At 48.3% G+C, this 20561-nt stretch overlaps 1 protein-coding gene across 1 annotated transcript; it reads right to left on the bottom strand.

Moving 5' to 3' along the window:
- Nucleotides 1-6102: 6102 nt before the first annotated feature.
- CPN2 (carboxypeptidase N subunit 2) lies at nucleotides 6103-14626 on the bottom strand. The gene is made up of 2 exons (XM_019723266.2): nucleotides 14494-14626; nucleotides 6103-8026 (listed from the first exon to the last, which is right to left on the bottom strand). Exon 2 carries the CDS (start codon nucleotides 8021-8023, stop codon nucleotides 6386-6388), a length of 1638 nt encoding a protein of 545 aa, XP_019578825.2. The 5' UTR covers nucleotides 8024-8026; nucleotides 14494-14626; the 3' UTR covers nucleotides 6103-6385.
- Between the last annotated feature and the right edge of the window lie 5935 nt (nucleotides 14627-20561).

The raw sequence follows: 20561 nt of genomic DNA on the forward strand, positions 1-20561 counted from the left end.
CTGAATCCTGAAGGGTGATGTTCAATTATGGTTTCTGCTAGCGGAAGGGCGTTGGTGGGACAGTCTCTGAAAGGCTTTCTCAGGGAGGACAGTGATATCTCTCTCCAAGAAGTACACAAAGATTGGCTGATACCCAGGTCTGTTGGACAGGAAAGAAATATCAATATTGTTCAATTACAGTTCTCCATCTCTCAAAGTCATAAAACAGTCTCTTCTCCTGATTCATCTGTCATTCTCAAGACTGAGTTTCTTCTTCTGCAGCTGGCAAAGTGGTGTCTGAGCACCTTAAAGACAGGCCTCAAGGTAGGGGGGTGCTCTAGGAACGCCTGAGCATACCTAGCCTTCCAGATGGTCCTGGTACACCTGCTTCAAAGGTCCTGGGAAAATGCTGCACAAATTCCACTTTCTTTCAACCTTGCAGGAGCATTAGTGCTCCCCATCCAATAATAGGAATGTCCTTGACCATGAAATACCTCTCTGTGAAGTCTGGCCTCAGAGTCTCTGGAATTTCTGTGAATCCAGCTTGATAAGGAAAGGCTGTCGTTGGGATAATCCATTCTATAGGATTGGAACCAAAGGAAACAGCAGGCCAGCTGCATTGTTCTGAGAAAAATGAAAAGACCACAGGAGTCGGTGATGGATGAAACCTGTCAGACAACAACATCGAGAAAAATGTCTCCCCTGTCTACCATGAGGCCACTGGCCAGAAGCCAAATCCTGCAGAATGGTGGTCAGGTCTACACTCCACACTGGTGCTCTATCCACAGCGGGAACATGGCATATCCTTCAAAATCACCCCAACCATGGCTTCTTTGTGAGAAGCAGCTCCTTACGAGAAGTTGAGACTGGGGAGTTTGGACTGGAAGCTGGGATGACCTAAGGGCCAAGATGAGTGAGGGGATGTAAAGGCTATTTCCACTTCTGAAGGGCTGTTGTGTGGACAGGGGGTATCCCCGTGGTCGGGCCAGTGGGGATGCCATAGGGAGGCTTGTTCGGACAGTCATTGGGAAGGCTGGGCTGCATCAGGAGAGAGTGAGCTGGCCATCACTGGGCACGACCACTGGGCAGGGCCTGAGGGGTCAGGCTAGCAGGCCACGATGCCACTTTACACATCAGCTGTCGCCCAGACGTCTAGCTGCCCCCAGAGGCCTGAGAGTTTAGACTGGCTGGTGCCCACGAGCCCCCGGGCCAGGCAAGCATATGTTGAAGGATATGTAGGTGAGGATATTTCCTGATGGGGAGTAGCATTTAAATCGGTAGACTGAGTAAAGGAGATTGCCCTGACCTAGGTGTGTGGGCATCATCCACTGAGGGCCCAAAGAGAACAAAAAGGCGGAGGAAGGGTGAGTTTGTTCTCTCTGACTGAGCTGAGACGTTCATCTTTTCCTGCCCTCTGGAGCTCCTGGTGCTCAGGCTTTTGGGCTCAGATTGAATTACACCACCGACTTTCCCGTTCTCAGCTTGACGATGTCAGATCATGGGACTTCTCGCCTCTGTAATTCTGTGAGCCAATTCCTATAATAAATCTCCCCTTATATCTCTCTCTATAAACCCTACTGGTTCTGTTTCTCTGGAGACCCTGCCATCTAGTTTTCACTCCTTCTATTACATTGGAGCAGTGGATCTCATTGCTGACAGATCTAACACCCTTTTTATAGCAAATAATCCTTAACACCACCTTCAGTCTCCTGAAATAAATTTCACAGATAATATAATCAGATCTCACAGAGAATTTTAAAACTGAATGTTCTAACATAATAAATGAGAAATAAAAGGTAGTTTATAATAAAATATCAATTTCTCTGTGTAAATGCTTGGATAACACCTCACCAGAGACTTAGTGAAGCAGTTAGAAGCTCTCATCTACTTAAATGAGTAAAGGATGGATTGAAGTTGCTTTTCCTTTGTATTTGACTTTTTGAAATAAGGGTTAAGCGTTGCCAAGGGGGAAAGATTTTCCAAAAATGCTTAAGAACTCTTGATAAAATTCCAAAGAAAACAAAGCACAATCCTCTGAAAATGTATATGCTACAGTGCGGTCCTGGAAACTAAAAGTGTGCAAATAGCAAAGACAGCGGGACAACTCTGATTTATATCTAAAAGGCAGCTGCGAGGCGGAGAGCATTACCACCAGACAGATCACCACCCACCGCAGTGTCTGACAGTTCACTGCCGTGCAGGATTGTCTTACAGAGCAGGACACCTAGCATCAGTCGGCCAAACTACAAAGCCCCAGTGTGTCCAAACGCCACAAGGTGGCGGTGCCGCCGCATAGTGACAGCCTCCGCACCAGCGCTCATTGGGCGCGGGCACCCAATGGCCCCGGCACGTTTCCAGAGTTGCAGGAGACGGAGCCTGGGCAGCTACGCCCACCCGCCGGAAGGTGTCCCCCGGACCACCGTGTCAATGTGCCCCGTCATTCTTTCTGGGAGGCCCGGGCTGTGACTTTCTGAAAGTAACTCCCGGTGCCACCCGGCGCCTGTACCTTACTCCGGGTGAGGAGAGTCGTTCTTCCCGTGAGCCACAAGGGGGCGCCTGCGCCCGAGACTCGGAATGTTTTGCAGGTTTGTGCAAAGTTAAAAGGAAATGTCTGCAGTTTCCGAGACGGAGTTCATTATTGGACTTGTGTAGTCCTAAGTGGTCTAATCTTTGGCAGCGCCATCCAGTTTTCCAATATTCACTGCTGGCACTGAACAATTTTGTGAATGTGATTTCCAGTCCTCCCAGATGCAATTTTTATAATATAACAGCAGTTTTTAACATTCGCCCAGAAACACCAACGGGAACAGGCTAAACAAATGCCATGGCCAACCAATAGCCAGTTCTTGCCTCCCCTAATGCTCACCACACTTCTCTAGAAATCATAATATTTTGAGAACTTACTATGTGTCCTTGTTTTGGGTTCTTTACATGAACGCACAATAACACAATGCGGTAGGTACTATTATACCTGTGATAAAGAGTATGGATGATGCAACTGCTGCAAAGAACTTGAGTAACTTGGCCACATTTACATTGCTGGTAAGTGGCAGAGAATCACTGGAAAATGGTGGAACATTCAAGGCATTGGGCAAGAAGTCCCAACTGCTCGAAGGAGGTGCTTCGGAATGACTCGGCCTTCCTCATGCTATAAGAAAACAAGGCAGTGTGTACCCAGCTTATTGTTTCTTCAAAATCTACTGAGAGCATGAGGATGATAAAATTTAAAAACACCAACAAGAAAAAAGCCCTATGAAATATTTTTATTCTTAGTGTTGTGGCTTGTTTTGTTCATTATTTCATCCAGAGCATTACACGCAGTGGGTCTGACAAGACTAGCCTTGGCTCTACTGCCTTGGGTCTAGTTACAAACAGTGGTAAGACCTAGAACTGGACACACTTGAGCCCTGACTTTTCATCCTTGCCTAAGCATTAGAATCTCTGGGGGAGTTTTTAAAAAAATCTGATATCTGGGTCTCTCCCAAACCAACTGAATCAGAATCTCTGGAAATGGGGCCCAGTCGCCTGTTGTTGATTTTTTTAACCCTTCCAGGGTTCAATCAGCAATGAGAACCAAACTCCTTTTTACGTAAGTGAGGAAACTGAGGCCCAGAGAGGTGCCATGATTTGCCAAAAAGCAAATGTTAAGGAAGGGAGGAGCCCAGTGTCCTGGTTTCTAGTCCAGAGATCACCCGAAGTTCCCGACTGCACCAGACGGGGACCACCGCACAGGACACAGGCAGCAGGACATGAGGACCCCTGGTGCGCACGGCTCATGTAGAGCTGACGCTTCACCTGCTTACCCCCGTCTGAGCCGGAGGATGCTCAGTGCCTCTTGCTTCCTGTCAGCTCCAACCTCAACCTCAAGATCTCAGTGGCCCCCTCAGTGGTCAGCACTTCTACCTCTGCGGACTTGGCCTGGGCCTCCCGGCCCTGAGGAGAACCATCCACCCCCCACCACCTCCTCTCCTTTGTTTCCTCACCTTCATCAGGTGGTTGGATCATTGCATAAAATATTGGTTACCCAGTTAAATTAGAATTTCAGACAAACTACGAATAGTTTTTTAGTGTAGGTATGTCCCATGCAACATGTGTCTGTTTCTTTTCTAACTCTGGCAATCCTACCCCAAAGAGCACAGTGACTGGTCTTGCCTCGCCCACTGGAAAGGGAGAACAAGCAGCTTGCCCAGACTACACAACCCCTGGCTGTCAGCCAGGGCTCTTTCCTCAACAGCATTTGGCACAGAGAGAAATAATTATATTCTGACTTAATAAAGAGTTATATTTTGGGGAAAATATAATTGAGAAATAGCTGCTTGGTTATCTTGTTCCTTTATCCCTGGCAGTGGAAGCGTGACTATTTGGACCAAGAGCTGTAGCTCATACAGGCATTCATTTGCTGGAGATTTGTGAATGTGCTTCTATGTGCACATTTTGGTCTTTAAATCCATCTGTGTATGTGATGTTCAGATGCTGAAACTTTTCATTCAATTTCCTGAGCATCCTCGGCCCTCGCGTGGCTCTCATCTGAAGTCAGGCAAGAGTCCTCACTGGTTTCCCTGCCTCTTGCTCACCTCAAACTGTACTCAGCCAACTGCCTAAAGCACAGGCAGGAGCATAGCCCTCTTCTGCATAATGTCCTCCAATAACAGCCAGGCGTCCCTAATAAATATGCAAACTTCTCCCTCAGCCCTTGGAGGCCTTACGGAATCTGGCTCCAGCTGGCTTTCCAGCCTTACCTCTCCCCTCTCACCAGCAGCCTGCTCCAGACGCCCACTGGCCTGACTTCACTGCCTGCCTGTCTCCATCCCGGGGCTCACACTCTCTTGTACATATCTCTAGTACCCTCTCTGCACTGCCTATTGCCCCCTTAAGGCCTGGGATCAAATACAGTCTTTCCTGAGGTCTGTGCTAACCCAGGCCTCTGCCTCCCCTGAACTCCCCAGGGCTTTCCCAGCACCAAAACCTTCATGCTCGTGTTTTTGTCCTGTGCGCCCTTGTCGGATCTCTGCCACCAGAGGTTGAGCTCCTGGAGAGCTTGCTATAAACCTGATTCATTCTCATTCCCCCATCCCAGCATTTCTCCCAGGCCAGTCCACTGCAGGCAGGGGAACCAGGTAGGAGGCTGCAGGATGGCTCAGTGCAGGGAGACAAAGTGCCTTCCTGGGCTGGGAATGGGAAAGGAGAAATGGAGAGAGGGATACTCAGACGCACTCGTTGACTAGTTAGCCATGAAGGTTAAGGGAGAGGAGAAATTGAAGAACACTCCCAGCTCCCCATGCTTGGCAATTTGCTGGATGGGACTCCAGGAGGAGTTGGGGACAGAGTTTGGTTTAGACGTGTTTATGGCTGTGATGATAGAACACGGGGCTGCTGAGCAGGCGATATCTCAGCATAGAGCCAAAAAGACCTGAGTCTGAGATAGAAATGTGGGGTTATCAGCACATAGAAAGCATCCGACTCCAGGGGCATGCACGAGATTGCCCAGGGAGGCCAAATGACAGCCAACCCTGAGGAGACCAGCATGGAAGACATAGCTGGGGAAGACTGAAAAAATGGCTGAGGTTGGAAAAGAGGGTGGTGTCCTGAAAACCAAGGGAGAAGAATTTCAGTGAGTGACTGCCTCACAGTCAGATGTTGTGAGAAAGCTAAGAACTGAAACACACCCCTCCCAGCCCACCCAGTTCACTATCCTCCCCTCTCTCCTCAGCGATTTTCTTTCAACTCCAGGCGCAACCATCTTGTGTACTCAACAGGCAATGCCACAGCGCCCCCTCTGGGGGCTTCATCTAGTGAAAGCCAAACAGCAGGTGTTTACCTTCCCAAGGCATCTTTCATCTTGTCTTCTCCTGGACACAGCCCTGGAGGTGGATGCTCACAATGTGAGTTCCCCACATACCAAAGTCAGACCCCTACTCTAATGTTTCTGGTCACCTCTGCTTCTATCACCTCCTGTATCAATTAAAATCAAATTTCCTGGGAGACCAATAGAAACGAACATTTGGCTTTTGAACTGGGTGTCAAAAGAGGATAGCCTCCATTTTGTAGAATAATACCTCAGGGTTGGAACTTCAGGGTGGGGATGAGAGTGGGGTGGGTATTAAATGACAAATAAAAAATACATCAGGGGAGCAGCGTTATTTTATTCTCTAGACCATGATGCAACTTTCACGGTGCTTTGCAAAGCTTAAGGAACGCTTTGTTAGATCTCAGACTCCGAGATGAGGTAATGAAGGACGGGAAGGAGGAGACTCTGGGTGGTGGACGGAGCCACCTCGACCTCGGACTTGTACCTCCATCCTTTGCATCTGAAAAACCAGCCTCAGCCTGTCCTGTGCCCCTACCTCTTGCTTGGTCAGGCCGCAGAGGCCGTCTGCCCAGGCTCCTGGCTCTGTATGCCCTGCACCTAGGGCTCCCCTGCCTGAGCCTCGATAGACACAATGACCTTCATGTAGCCGCAGCTGGACTTCAATTTCCACTCCTGAGTGGCATTGTACATCAGTCCCTGGGAGCCCTGCCTAGGAGACAGCTGGACACTCAGCCAGCGACACTGGGCCTTGTCACACGCAAGCACCACCGTGCCTTCAGGGTTGCTGTAGGTGCACCTGCTCCAGGCTGCCCGCTCCTCTGCAGTCAGATCCCAATTGCTCCCTGGCTCCCTGTCCTCCAACCTTGGGGCCTGGAAGCCCAAGAGGTCTCGGGTGACGGGGCATACCAGCTGCTCTTCTTTCAAGGCAGGCACCACCTGGCCCTTCAGGTAAGCAGGGCCTGCACAGTAGGTCTGGATGTTAAAGAGCCGGTCGCTGTACTCGTGCAGCCAGCTGAAGAGGTAGGCCAGGTGGCAGTCACATTGCCAGGGGTTGCCGTGCAGGGCAAGGTTGAACAGGTTGTAGTTGGTGTCGAAGATGCCCTCTGGAAGTGTGGTCAGGAGGTTCCTGGAGAGGCTGAGCACCTCAAGCTTGGACAGGTTCTGGAAGAGGTCTGGGTGTAGGGCTGTCAGGTTGTTGCTGCCCAGGTAGAGCTTGACCAACTCCTTGAGGTCCCTGAAGACGCCAGCTGGGAGATGGGTGATGGCATTGTGTGAGAGCGTCAGGGAACTGAGGTTGGACAAGTTGGCAAAGGTTCCTTCGGAGACAGTCTCCAGCCGGTTTTGGGACAGGGACAGGCCGATCAGACCTTTGTTGTGGGCAAAGAGGCCAGCGGGCAGCTTCCACAGTGCATTCCCCTGCAAGTTCAGGAAGGTCAAGTTGCCCAGGGAGGAGAAGACAGAGGGGGACAGGTGTACAATGGCGTTGCGTTGCAGCCACAGCTTTTCCAGGCAGAAGAGCTGCGAGAACACTTCTGGGGGCAGCTCGGAAATGGAGTTGCCATCCAGGAAGAGCTCCTGCAGGCTCCCCAGTTTGGCAAACACACGTTGAGGCAGGCTGGTGAGTGCATTGTTGCTCAGCCTCAGGGTCTGCAAACTGCCAAGGGGGTCAAACAGCTCCTCGGGCAGCTGGGCCAGGAGGTTCTGAGCAAGGTTGAGGGTCTTCAGGTGTTTCAGAGGCTGGAAGAGCCTCCCAGGCAGGGTCTGGAGCCGGTTGCCCTGTAACTGGAGGGATGCCAGGGCACCCATGTGGTGGAAGAGGCCCTCAGGAAGAGCCTCCAGCTTGTTGAAGTTGAGGGTGAACTTGCTCAGCGAGGTCAGGTTGGAGAAGATGTTGGCGCTGAGGTTGGAAAAGGCGCTGCCGGTGATCTCCAGGTCCTGGAGCCTGGGCAGCCCCCCAAAGGCATCTGGCTCCCAGTGGGAGAGCTGGGTGTTGAGGAAGACCACCTTGGTCAGGTTGGGGCTGCCGCTAAAGGCCCTGGCTTCCACCATGGTGAAAGAGCTCTCTATGAAGACGATGTCCGTGGCATGGGGTGGGATGTCCCGCGGGATGGCGGCTAGCTTCTCGACGGAGCAGAACACCTCCCGGACAAAGCAGTCACATCCCACAGGGCAGGGCTGGGCAAGCCTGATCAGGAGCAGGAGGCAGGCCCAGTGCAGCCAGACTCCGGGAAGCATCTCCTAGATCCGAGTGAGAAGAGATCAGAAGTGGTGCCTCTATCGAGCGCAGTGTGGTTCAGTGACCAGTGCACTAGATGGGGCGCCAGGAGCTGGGGATGAGCTCTGTCAGGGAGCCCACCCGTGTGGACAGCAGTATACCTTTTTAAGGGTTGTTTTCATGCTATCTCACAGCAGCCTTGCAACGTGGGTAGAACTAGGGTTCTGACCTCCTGACAGCAAGGGTTCCACAGCCACCCTGCCGGTTAGTGGCAGGACCAAGACCCAGGTCTCCTGGACTTCCTGTGTTCTTTCCAGATTGGAGAAAGAGACAGAAAGGAGGCAGAAAGACAACAGACGCGAGGTATAAAAGGAGGCTATGGGTTTTGTGGAATTAAGATAATATGTAAAATATGGGCAGATTATTTTTGAGCTGGAAATTTGTAAACTGTAGCTCTTGCTGAGTTTCCAAATCTCAGCACATTCCTAATGATAGAGATCTTACCATCTGTTCTGTGCACGGCCACTGAGGGTGAGAGCAGCTCTTATTTTGACACAAGTAGTCAGGCTCCTCAGTACTGCCACCAAAATGCTCTCCTGCCTGCAGCACCCCAGCCCTCACCACCATGGAGGCCATGGAACTTTCCAACATTGTGTGGACAAGAGGGTCCCAGATGCAGGGATTCCACAGACCAGTAGGTTTTTGTTTGGGGGACTTTTTCTTTTTTAACTTTTATTTATTTAAGTGTGTTTTTCCAGGACCCATCAGCTCCAAGCCAAGTAATTGTTTCAATCTAGTTGTGGAGGGTGCAGCTCACAGTGGCCCATGTGGAGATGGAACCGGCAACATTGTTGTTAAGAGCACCACGCTCTGACCAACTGAGCTAACTGGATGCTCCGGGGATTTTGTTTTTAATAAGGAAGGGGACTAGGTTTTTATTTTACTGAATATTAATTTTTTTAAAAAATGCCAGCATGCACCCACAGGTGACAAGTTGCTGATGCAGCTTACAAGTGTGTTTTGTTTATGGCTCAGTCCTTTTATGTATGAACCATTAGCCAACATGTAAAATTTGAGAAATATCACATTAAAAGTCCAGATTTCAGGATGATCGAGGGTCAGTGGGCGCACATTCCCACACGACAAGACCAGCAGGGGCTCAGCTGCCCCATTACGGGATGTGCACCTCCCAGGTCATTACTGTTCCCGCCCACGTCCTCATTTACATGACTTGGAGTCGTTCAGCTTCCATAAATTCAAACCCCAGCTCCATCACATCCCACTCATGTGACCATGGGCATGTTCCTTAATCCAGCTGTGTTTCAATTTCCTTATCTATAAAATGGAGATAATAATAGTGCCTATTGTGTTAGAGTAATTGAGGATTAAATAAGTAGAGGTAAAGGTTTTAGATCAGTATCTGACAGAGCTGAGTGAGCAATTAATAAACTATGTTAATTACTGTTAAAAGTTGCAAACCACCATCATTACAGAAAAAGTTATTTGAACACCAAAAAAGTAGGAAAAACAAAATGCCCTTTAGATAGAATACATTTTGCTTTACAAAAGGAAGGAAGGAAGAGAGGGAGGGAGGAAAACCCTCTTGCAACTGAATCCTAATTTTTCTCAATTTACCTGTCCTCAGTGAGAACTCACAAGTGGCTCCCTGTGGGGACATCTTGGCCTCCTCCATCACAAAATTCAACTTCAACTTCGGGTGAAAGGTCCCCATATGTGAAAGTCTCCAGCAAACATGGTGCTTACAAAAGCCCCTGTATCTTCCTCCCATTCAGACACTCAATAACTCAGTTTTTCCAGGACTTTTCCTGCCTAACCAATGGAGAAGCGTCCATTTCTCCCAGAGGCAGTGCAGACCTTCCTTGAGACTCCTGGCATGCACACGTAGATGCCGAGTAAGCCACAGAGGTGGGTTTTACACCACCATGGTGGGGAAGGACTCTAACTGTGCCTGCCTGCCATTCAGGACACAAGAGGGAAAGCAACAAGCCTCAGGCAAATGTGTACCTCCTGGTTCCACAATCCCTAGACAAGTCTTTATAGAGTTCAGCTTTAGGCTGAGACTTTATTCTCTTAAGTTTGTGTGCATAGAATAGATAAGAAGCAGAGGGCCCTGGCTGAAGAAGGATGAGGTAGCCATTGTCCCATCACGCCCGCCACCTGGGCTGCCCCTAGGGATCCTGACAGACGCCTTTCCTGACCCCAGAAACAAGGCACCTGGCAATATGTTTCTCTGTCTCAACACCTAGCATAGTTCTCCAAAACGAAGAGTTTTCATGGCAGTCCTTTTCCTGAGAAGATGGGTGTATTCATCGCTCAGCATCTAGCACAGTGTTGACTTACAGTGGGTTCGGTTAGTGTTTGTTGAACTGAACCCTCCACAGCTGGGATGAGCAGCCTGGGAGGCAGAGGTGCCCATCCCTGGAATTGTTCAAGCCCGGAGTGAATGAGCACCAGCCAGACCATGAGTGTGGCCTCAAATCCTCGCCCTCCCGTGAGTAAGAGGAGCAGTTCCTATGTTAGCTTGTCTTAATGTTATCGTGTGCCTGTCACCTACCTTGCCACCCACTTTGGTCCTTGGTTCTCACAGGCAGTTTCCAGAAAAGAATCCCACTAGAATGGGCCTGAGGGCTCTAGTGACAACCTGGCCAGCCTCCTCATAGAGAGGAGCTTGGGTTTGAACCCAGATCTCCTGGTTTTCCCCAATGCTCCTGCCAGGAAAGCTAGGACCAAAGTGGGAGATGCAAGTGAGAGGAAAGCTAAAGCCTGGTGGGGAAAATATGTTGCACCTACTGAGCCAGCCTAAAAAGGCATCCCCTTGTCCCCTGGCCTGTGCCACTAACTTATAATCCACTGCCATTTGCAAAATATAAGCTTTAGAATTTTCCAACAAAAGAATTAACTCGAGATTTGAGATTTAAATCAAAACTATGACATCAGTCACATAGAAAATCAAGTGAGGCAAATTAGCTTTGGCTGGGAGAAGGAGGTGAGGGGGAACCTCCCTGATGTGGGGGACAGAGCTAAGGGGTGTTTCCACCTGCCAGTTCCCAAAGCTCCTGCACATACATCTTGATACTCAGAGCAAATCTAGATGGACCCGGAAAAGGAAACTGGGAGTCCCAGAACCACAGCAACTGGTCCAAGGGCACACAGCTCAGTAGGGGCCAGGATCAGTTCTGATGGCCTGAGCTCTAAGTGAGTTGCTTGCTGTGACACCCTGAGGCTTCCGTACTGCAGCAGTGAAATGGTGGGGGGGAAGGCAGGCCCACTCCTCATTATGCAAAACCCAGAGTGAACATACATAACGGACCTGGCTTGTAATCTGTCCCCTTGTCTTCCCACTTGACTCCAGTACTGTGAGTAAACTCTACATGCCTAAGGGCCTACACTTCTGTGACGTGGTCAGCCTAGGAAAGATGGACCTGGGGATGGAAAACACACAGGCCCTGGGTCCGGGCTACTTGAAGCATCGTTTTAAATGGGGCACAGCCTTTGGTGGGCATGTGCCTTTGATCTTGAACATTTCTCACCCCTTAGAGGGTCATGGTAGGTGAAAGGGCCAGAACACGGCCTCTAAAGTTCAAGGAAATACCCATCATGCCCCAATCTATTGGGATGGGAGGAAGCAGGGAACGGTATTCACAGGGAGGTATGGAGCACTGATAATTTCCAAATGATCCACTCCCAGCCCAACTCATTGTCATGTCACTCTAGAATAGCTAACAGTTTGTGCTCTGGAGTCAGACAGTTGGGGTTCAAATCTTGTCTCCAACTCTTATTAGCTGTGTGGCCTTGTCTGAATTAGCTAACCTCTCTGTGCTTCACTTTCCTCATCTTCAAAATAAGTTTCAATACTGCCTTCCTTGTGGGCTTGTTCTGAGGACTGAATGAGAAAATGCATTCAAATGTTCAAACCCAGAGGCTGGCACAGTGTATATTCAACGTTAGTGACCCTGATTATTCTCCGTTCAGGCCAATTCCAGCTTTGTTCTGAAGGAGTCATAGAGGGTGGCTATGGAATAACTGATGAGATCATTCAACCATCCCATTTATGGACCAGGGATGTTTATGACTCTCTACAGCACTTTTTCTGGCTCTTTCCTCCCAGCCAAGGGAAACGTGTAATTTTTTGTCCTTGGTTTAGAGGAGCACAGATTCTGATGGCTCTGGCCAGGATGCCCTGGCCTTGGGCCCCTTCCCCAATCTGCCCTCAAGAGCAGTCACTGGGGGCTTTGGAGATCAGAATTGCCCTTGCTTGGGCACTGTGGAGGCTGGCACCACAGGGGACAGTGGGGCAGCAGCCAGAAGATTCCTGCTTTTCATCTTCTCATCTGAAAAACCACTTCTGCATTTATGCAGAGATCAGAAATGCCCACAAAAATGTTCCATGCTCTCAGCAAGCCAAGGAAGTCTGTGTGTGTGTGTGTGTGTGTGTGTGTGTGTGTGTGTGTGTGTGTGTCGGTATGGGAGAGTTACTGGTTGCAAATGGACTCTATCCTTTTCTCAAATTGCCTTTGGGTTGGTACATTTCTGTGTGTGCTACAAGCCAGTCTGTCAACTCCCACAGAGCTAACCCTCACTCCTTCCAGAGCGTAATGGGAACCCAGATCCCCTGACTACCTCAACCAGGTCACCAGGGAAGACCTGCTGCTCCCTGGACCTCAGTTGCCTTCCCTCTCAACCCAGGAAAACAAGCCAAGTAGCTGAGGCAGTCAGACCTGTTATGGGCTCCTGCCTCTGTCCCTCCCTGGCCGGCCAGCCCTCCCCAACCTGCCGCCCAGTGTGTCCCAGGCAGTGAAGCAACCCCTCAGAGTCCCAGTTTCTGCATTTATAAATTGAGAACAATCATGATAATAACAGTACTACCTAAATTACAGCATTGTTAGGGTTACTGTGGCAATTAAATGAGAAAACTGGCATAGGGTTTGTGATATTGTGTATAATAAGAAATACATATTTGGTGTTCATCCTGGTTCCTGGCACAGAGCTCCAAAGACCCTTGGAATTTCCTGAGTGGTAAGAGAGGAGCATTGTTTATTGTTCATAATAAGCCCCTTTCAATCCACACCCAAGTTTATGTGAATGAAGTAACTCCTGACGGGCCCCTCTATAGCTTCAGATTATACACAAAGTATTCATTATCTCTGAACAACAGGATTGCGGATGATTTAAATGTTTTCCTTTTGCTTAGTCCTATGTTTTCTACATTTTGAGAATAATAGTTATCACTTTGAAAGTTATAAAAATTGAGATAATTGTATAAAACACACAGCACAGTCCCAGGCACATACTTTTCTTGATTTTCCCCCCCTTCCTTGCAAATTACATTGCAAAGGCTCAAGGGAACTTGTCTAGCAGCTGTGGTAGCATTCTTAAAGAGAAGAGAGCTAACATTCTGAAATGTGAGGAAGTTGTAAACTGGGCACTGTCTTTTCTGCAAATGCTCTTCTCAGGGCTCCAGCTCTAGACCTCGCTTACACAGTCCCTCCCACTTTAGGATGCCCGTGCCTACCTCTCTCTGTTGCTACCTGTACCTGTTCTACCTACCTCCCCGGCTATCACTTGTCCCTTCTCCAGGAAGCCTTCCTTGACTGCACCTCCTTTAGATTCCACAGGTCCTCTGTTGACCACTTGGGTCCTTCTGCTCTAGTCCTTTGCACCACCTGACTGTGAGCCCTGCAGCCTCTTCTACCTGGCTGTGCACCCCAGCACCTGGCTTGGGGCTGAGCACAGAGAAGGCGCCCAGGCCCTGTGTGCTGATTTGAACAGGATGTGTTTGTGCTTCTCATGACCCTGACACGAGGTTTTACTCTGCATCCTGATTGGTGGAGATCACATTCTGATGCACTCACTACCTATGGGCTTGGGCAGGTCACTCCATCTCCCTAATCCTTCATTTCCCCGTCTGTAATTACAACCCCATCCCATAGGGCTAAAATTAGTCCTCAGTTGGACGATAAATACGCTAAATTAGATAGCAAATATAAAGCACTTAACACAGTGCTTGGCAAATAGTAAATGCTCAATAAAAGGTAGCTGCATGCACGTTTTATTCCTAGAATGACTACTTGCTTTATCATCTAAACTGGAACACTTCTGGAAATAAAGAGCGCTACTGATAATTATGCCAGGATGACAGGCACAAACGAGGGTGGAACCAGACCAAGCTGGGCAATGGTCACCTGCTTATATCCACCCTTCATTGTGGGCTCCCTGAGCACAGGAATGAGGTCATCTTTACCTCAGAATCTCCCTACACGACCTGCCTCAGCCCAGCTCTACCCTGGCACAGTACCTCAGGGGATTCCCCTCCCAGGGCATGGGACACAGATACTACAGCCTGCCTGGAGGTGGGGGACATGTTCTGAAGCCTGCCAGAAATGACCAGCCCCTCTTCTGCCCCCAGCCAAGACATCCCTGCCACATTCCCGCAGACCCAAGAGTCCTACAGTGGCCCCAGGAGACCTACCGCTGCCCTGGCTCTTCCTCGGGAGTAGAAGGGTGTCTGGTGTGGTCTGTGGTCAGTGTGGACCCAGCAGCCTGGCCCCGATCAAAGTTCCAGGAAGTAGCTCCTCCCCTCACGTGGCCTGAGGATTCCTGGAACATCACCGGGTCACAGGCCAGGAGAGAAGCTGGGGCAAGGTCTCTGGAGATTACAAAATGATCCTGCACCGTTCCCATTGACAGATCCCAAATAGGGCCAAAATCCAGTTAAGGTCATAGGATTGGCAACTTTAGGACCCCCAGGGCACCCACAGAGAAAGTTTGCGGAGGCCGCTCCAGGAGTGAGGACAGGTACCAGGGGTTTTCGCTCACACCCCACCTTGCAAAAGGCAGGCTGGTTCCTGGGAGCGAGACCTCAGCAGGACAGGCGGCCACAAGCACCTGCTTGGCTGTCAATGCCAGGAGACATTCTAACAGGGTTGTGGGTTTGTTGTTTTATTTTGTTTGTGTGCTTGTTCAATAAACTAACTTTCTAAACCCTTTGTGAGTTAAAAGGAGGAAAGACTTGGTTCAATTTGGAGAGGAAAACTTTCACGCCAGGGTTATCCAAGGATAAAAGAAGTTGCTTTGGGAGATGGTAAGTTTCCTATCTCTGGAGGTGTTTGTCCAGGGGCTGAAGAACGAGGTGAGGAACACATGCCTGTGTGTGTGTGTGTGTGTGTGTGTATGTGAGTGTGTATGAGTGTGTATAGGTTTTCAGGGGTGCAGGGTGAAGGGATGACCTGGATAAGCAATCTGAGATCATTTTCAATGGCTGGAGTCTAAATACTTTCATGGCTTTTAAACTTGTTGAATGGTATTAATATTTGCATCACTCTTTTTCAAGTCTGAACTAATGTTTCTTCTGCATGTGAGCAGAATTTCATCAATCAAATTGCAAAAGTCTGAAAAAGTATAGGAAGGAAGCATGTTTCAATGGAGACAGGCAAATCCACAAGCAGGGAAAAGTAGGAGCATGTAAGAGGGGAGAAAAGTTATGAACAAAATACTCCCTCAGTAACACCCAGACTGGCAGGATCGTTGGTGGGTGGGGGTGTGCCTCTGGAGAAGACCCAGGATATGGGGAACAGGTTCTTAAGGCAATGACACTCACCTACAGAAAGAGATCTTGTCTCGTTGTCAACGTCATGGTGAACAAGAGAAATTTGACCTTCCACAGATCTGGATTTGAATCCTAGCTCTTCAACTAACTAGACAATCCTTACATCAGTTGTTTAATTTCTCCAAATATCTTCATTCTCATCTGTGGAATAGGTGTGGCAGGGAGCCTGGGGAGGTGTGTGTGTGTGTGTGTGTGTGTGTGTGTGTGTGTGAAAGAGAGAGAGAGAGAGACAGAGACAGAGACAGAGACAGAGACAGAGAGAGCTTAAACTGCAGATACGTGCAGCTGGAAGGGCATGTATGCATGAGTGGAGGAAGATTTGCATTAAGAACTCTAAAGAAGAGAGATCCAAGATGGCAGAGTAGATAAATGGTGTACCTGCATCCTTCCATGAACACATTAAAATTACAACTAAATTATAGAACAATCAACCTAGAGAACCATTTTAAGTCTAGCCAAATAGAAGTCCTATAACTAAAAATATAAAGAAGACACCACGTCAAGACTGATAGGAAGGATGGAGATGCAAAACGTGCCCCAGGCTTCCCTGTGGCAGCTGAGAATCAGGAGGGATATCTCAGCCACAGAGGTTCCCCCTGGAGGAGTGAGGAACCGCAGCCCCCCAACAAAGCTCTCAGCCCATTGTACTGGTGCCCAGAAAAGGAGCCCTCACAACATCTGGCTGAAAAACAGTGGCGATTCCGACTGTTCAGGTGAGACAGAAGGATGCGGGAAACCCAGAATACTCTTAAATATCCAGTATACACTCACTCGCTCACAGGCACTCACCTTGGGCTCCAGCGGAGGGACAGTGATCAGGGAACCTTGAAGACATAACAGGACAGACTGAGGTGTGTGGCTTCAGAGGGAAGACTGGAGGGCAGTCAGCATTTTCCTGGTAAGCGCCTTCTCCTGTGCAGCCGAGCAGGCAGCCGCCATCTTTAACGTCTTGAGCCCACCCCCTACGCTTACAGCCAAATCTGAATCTGATTGGTCTGGTGAGCTCTGCTGCTCTGCCCTGCTGACTCAGCTGGGACCCCACCCAACTCGCACCAGGCCAGAGGCATTTTCTCTTCAAGCAGCCAGCCCCTCCCATATTACACTCTTTTCTGGAAAGCTATCATAGTCCATGGGCCCCAGGTGGGTAGCAACTGGCCCCAGGTGCTCTGAGACTTTTGCTGAGTCTCTCCAGGCTCAGCACTAGCACCAAACCATAGTCTACATTAACCCGTTGACCACAACTCTTCCCACTCCAGTGATCCCCTGAGACCCTGTCTCACCCAACTGTGTACCGCATGAGGCTCTATCAGTAGCTGCACGTTAAGGGAGCTGGCAGGTGGCAGCAGACCTCTGGATGTACTGGCTTTTTGCAGTTACCCCAGGCTTCATATTGGTGGCAGCCGTACTCAGTTCACGGTATGGCCTCTCCCACGAGCCTCCAGGTTTAGCACAGGCAGTGAACAACCATAGATCATTTTGTAGCTCCTTACAGATAGCCCCTGGCCAGTCACAAGCAGTGGGTGACCTGGGCCTGCACTGGAGCCCCCCTAAAAGGCCCCAGAACCAACATACTTGGAGGTTGGCTTTACCCCACTAGAGCACCACCCAATTAGCCCCACAAGTGGCACACACAAAGGGTGGTCTCAACAGGCATCAGAGCCTGCTGAGGTGAATCCTACCCAGTAAGGTAAACCTCCTGCACAGTCGCCCATAAGTTATGGACATGGTCAAACCCCACAGCCAGTCAGCCTAAGGGTCAATCCCACCCACTTATGTGCCAATAGAAATTGAGGCTCAACTATAACAGGAGAGCACACAAAATCCACAAAAGGGACACTCTTGGAGTATCCAGCTCAGGTCACTAAGGAGACTCTGACACTCGGCCCTACAGGACACCTACTAACTAAGGTCACCCAGCCAAGACTAGGGGACATAGCAGATTACCCAATACACAGAAACAAACACAAAGAGGCAGCCAAAAATCAGGAAACAAAGAAATGGGTCCCAAATGAAAGGAAAGAAGAAAACTTCAGAAAAAAAATAAACAAAATTGAGGCAAGCAACCTACCAGAGACAGAGTTCAAAACAATGGTTATAAGGATGCTCAAGGAACTTAGTGAGAACTTCAACAAACAGATAGCACGCATAAAAAGAGACATAGAAATCATAAAAAAAGAACCAGTCAGAAGTGAAGAATACAATAACTGAAATGAAGAATGCACTAGAAGGGATCCCAAGCAGACTAGATGAAGCAGGGGATCGAATCAGCAATTTGAAAGACAAAGTAGCAGAAAACACACAATCGGGACAGCAAAAAGAAAAAAAATCCAAAAAAAAAAAAAAATGAGGATAGTTTAAGAGACCTCTTAGACAACATCAAGCAAGAAAACATTTGTATCATAGGAGTACCAGAAGGAGAAGCAAGGAAGCAAGGGATTGAGAACTTATTTGAAGAAATAATAGCTGAAAGCTTTCCTGACCTAGTGAAGGAAATAAACAGACAAGTCCAGGAAGTGCAGAGAGTCCCAAACAAAATGAACCCAAACAGGCCCACACCAAGACACATTATAATTAAAATGGCAAAGGTTAAAGACAAGGAGAGAATTCTAAAAGCAGCAAGAGAAAGGCAACTAGTAACTTATCAGGGAGCTCCCATAAAACTGTCAGCTGATTTCTCAACAGAAATTTTGCAGGCCAGAAGAAATTGACAGGAAATATTCAATGTGATGAAAAGCAAGGACCTACAAGACTACTATACCCATCAAGGCTATCATTTAAAATTGACGGACAGATCAAGAGCTTCCCAGACAAGAAACAGCTAAAGGAGTTCATCACCACCAAACTAGTATTACAAGGAGTGTTAGAGGGACTTCTTTAAGATGGAAAAAAAATCAAAATTGTGAATAATAGAATGGCAATGGCTACATATCTATCAACAATTACTTTCAATGTAAGTGGATTAAATGCTCCAATCAAAAGACATCGGGTGGCTGAATGGATGAGAAAACAAAACCCTTGCATATGCTGCCTACAAGAGACTTGAGATTGAAAGACAAACACACAGAGAAAGTAAAGGGATGGAAAAAGATATTCATGAACATGGAAACAACAAAAGCTGCAGTAGCAATACTTATACCAGACAAAATAGACTTTAAAACAAAGATTGTAAGAAGAGACAATGAAGGACCTAGTAATTCACTTCAAGGGATTTATCCAAAGAAACTCAAAACTCTACTTTGAGGGAACGTGTGCATCCATGTGCTTATGGCAGCACTGTTTCCAGTAGTCAAGATGTGGAGGCAGCCTGAGTGTCCACTGATGGAAGAATGGGTAAAGAGGAGGTGGCACACATATACAATGGACTATTGCTTGGCCATGGAAAGGAATGGGTTCTTGCCATCTGCAGCAACATGGATGGACCTGGAGGGTATTGTGCTGAATGGAATATGTCAGACAGAGAAAGACAGATGCAGTGTGATTTCGCTTATATATGGAATCTAAGGAGAAAATTACAAACAAAGCAGAAACAAACCCATAGATACAGAAAACATCTTGATGGTTGCCAGATGGGAGGGGGTTTGGGGTAAAAGAAGGAGAAGGGATTATGAAGTATACATTGGCTGTTACAAAGTAGACATGGGGATGTAGGGTATAGCATAAAGAATAGTCAATAATATTGTAATAACTATATATGGTGTCAGATGGGTACTAGATTTGTTGGGGTGATAGATGGGAGGGGTTTGTGGGCAAGATGAAAAAGTGAAGGATTAAAAAGTACAAATTGGTAGTTACAAAATAGTCATGGGGATGTACAGTAAAGCACAGGGAATATAGGCAATAATGTTGTGATAACATAGTACAGTGTCAGATGGTTGCTGAACGTATCAGGGTGATCACTTCTTTAGGTATAGAAATGTTGAATAACTATTGTGTACCCCTGAAACTAATGTAATGTTGTATGTTTGCCATATTTTTAATATAAATCTTAAAAAAAAAATAAAAAAAAAAAGAACTCCAGGGATTTTCTGGGAGAAGGGATGAAGACTTTAACCCTTTCCCCATTATCCCAAATTCCAGAAACCTGTCTGAGTGGACAGGTGCAGTGGGTAGGGAAGGACAGTAAGGCCCTGCCCTTAGTCATTGAAGGGGTCCAGCCCCGTGATACGGTGAACACATTATTGACCACTGTCCAGGTCCAGCCTCCTGGGACAGGCTTACACCTGGCAGAGGGGACCTAGGGGCTAAGAGAACCCAGGCAAATATGGTTTGAAGCCCCTTTACTGAGCCCTGCAGTGGGATATAGGAACAGCAGAGAGGATCACCTCTCTCAAGCACTGTGCCAGCAGCTGTGGCAGCCACTGGAACCTGGAGACCTGATACAGTCTTGGGCCACCTGGACACTTGGAGGGAGTCACCTTCACTCAGATGGTGTCTTCTGAGAGTCTGTGACTCACTGAGCCTGGGGCTGAGCACTGATAGGAGTCCACAGGTGCAGAATAGTCCTACCCACCGAAGCCAGTGTGCGTTTGCACGCATGTGCATGTGTGTGCATGTTAAACAAATGCTGAGTGAACGGCAGTGCCTTTTTGGTGACATAGACGAAACTCCAACCTGGGAGTCTGGAGGTCTGGGTGTGTGCAAGCTCAGCCATTAGTTCACTAGGTGATGATAGGAAATTTACTTCCTGTCTTGATCACACTTTCTTCAGCTATAAAATGGTTGGACCTATTCTTAAGACCTCTTCCAGCCACAGTAGCCTATAGATACCATTTGTTATTTCACTTTCCAAAGGTCTTTTCTCAGCCTGGAATCTATTCTCTGTGAGGGGCTATCTGGGTTGGGCTTGCACACATGTGATAAGGGCAGAATAACTGTTGTAAGATCCTAGCAAAGACATCCATAGAGAGCACGTGTGTCCTGTGTATACCATT

The sequence above is a fragment of the Rhinolophus sinicus genome, linkage group LG01 (assembly GCF_036562045.2).
Source record: "Rhinolophus sinicus isolate RSC01 linkage group LG01, ASM3656204v1, whole genome shotgun sequence".
Lineage (NCBI taxonomy): Eukaryota > Metazoa > Chordata > Mammalia > Chiroptera > Rhinolophidae > Rhinolophus > Rhinolophus sinicus.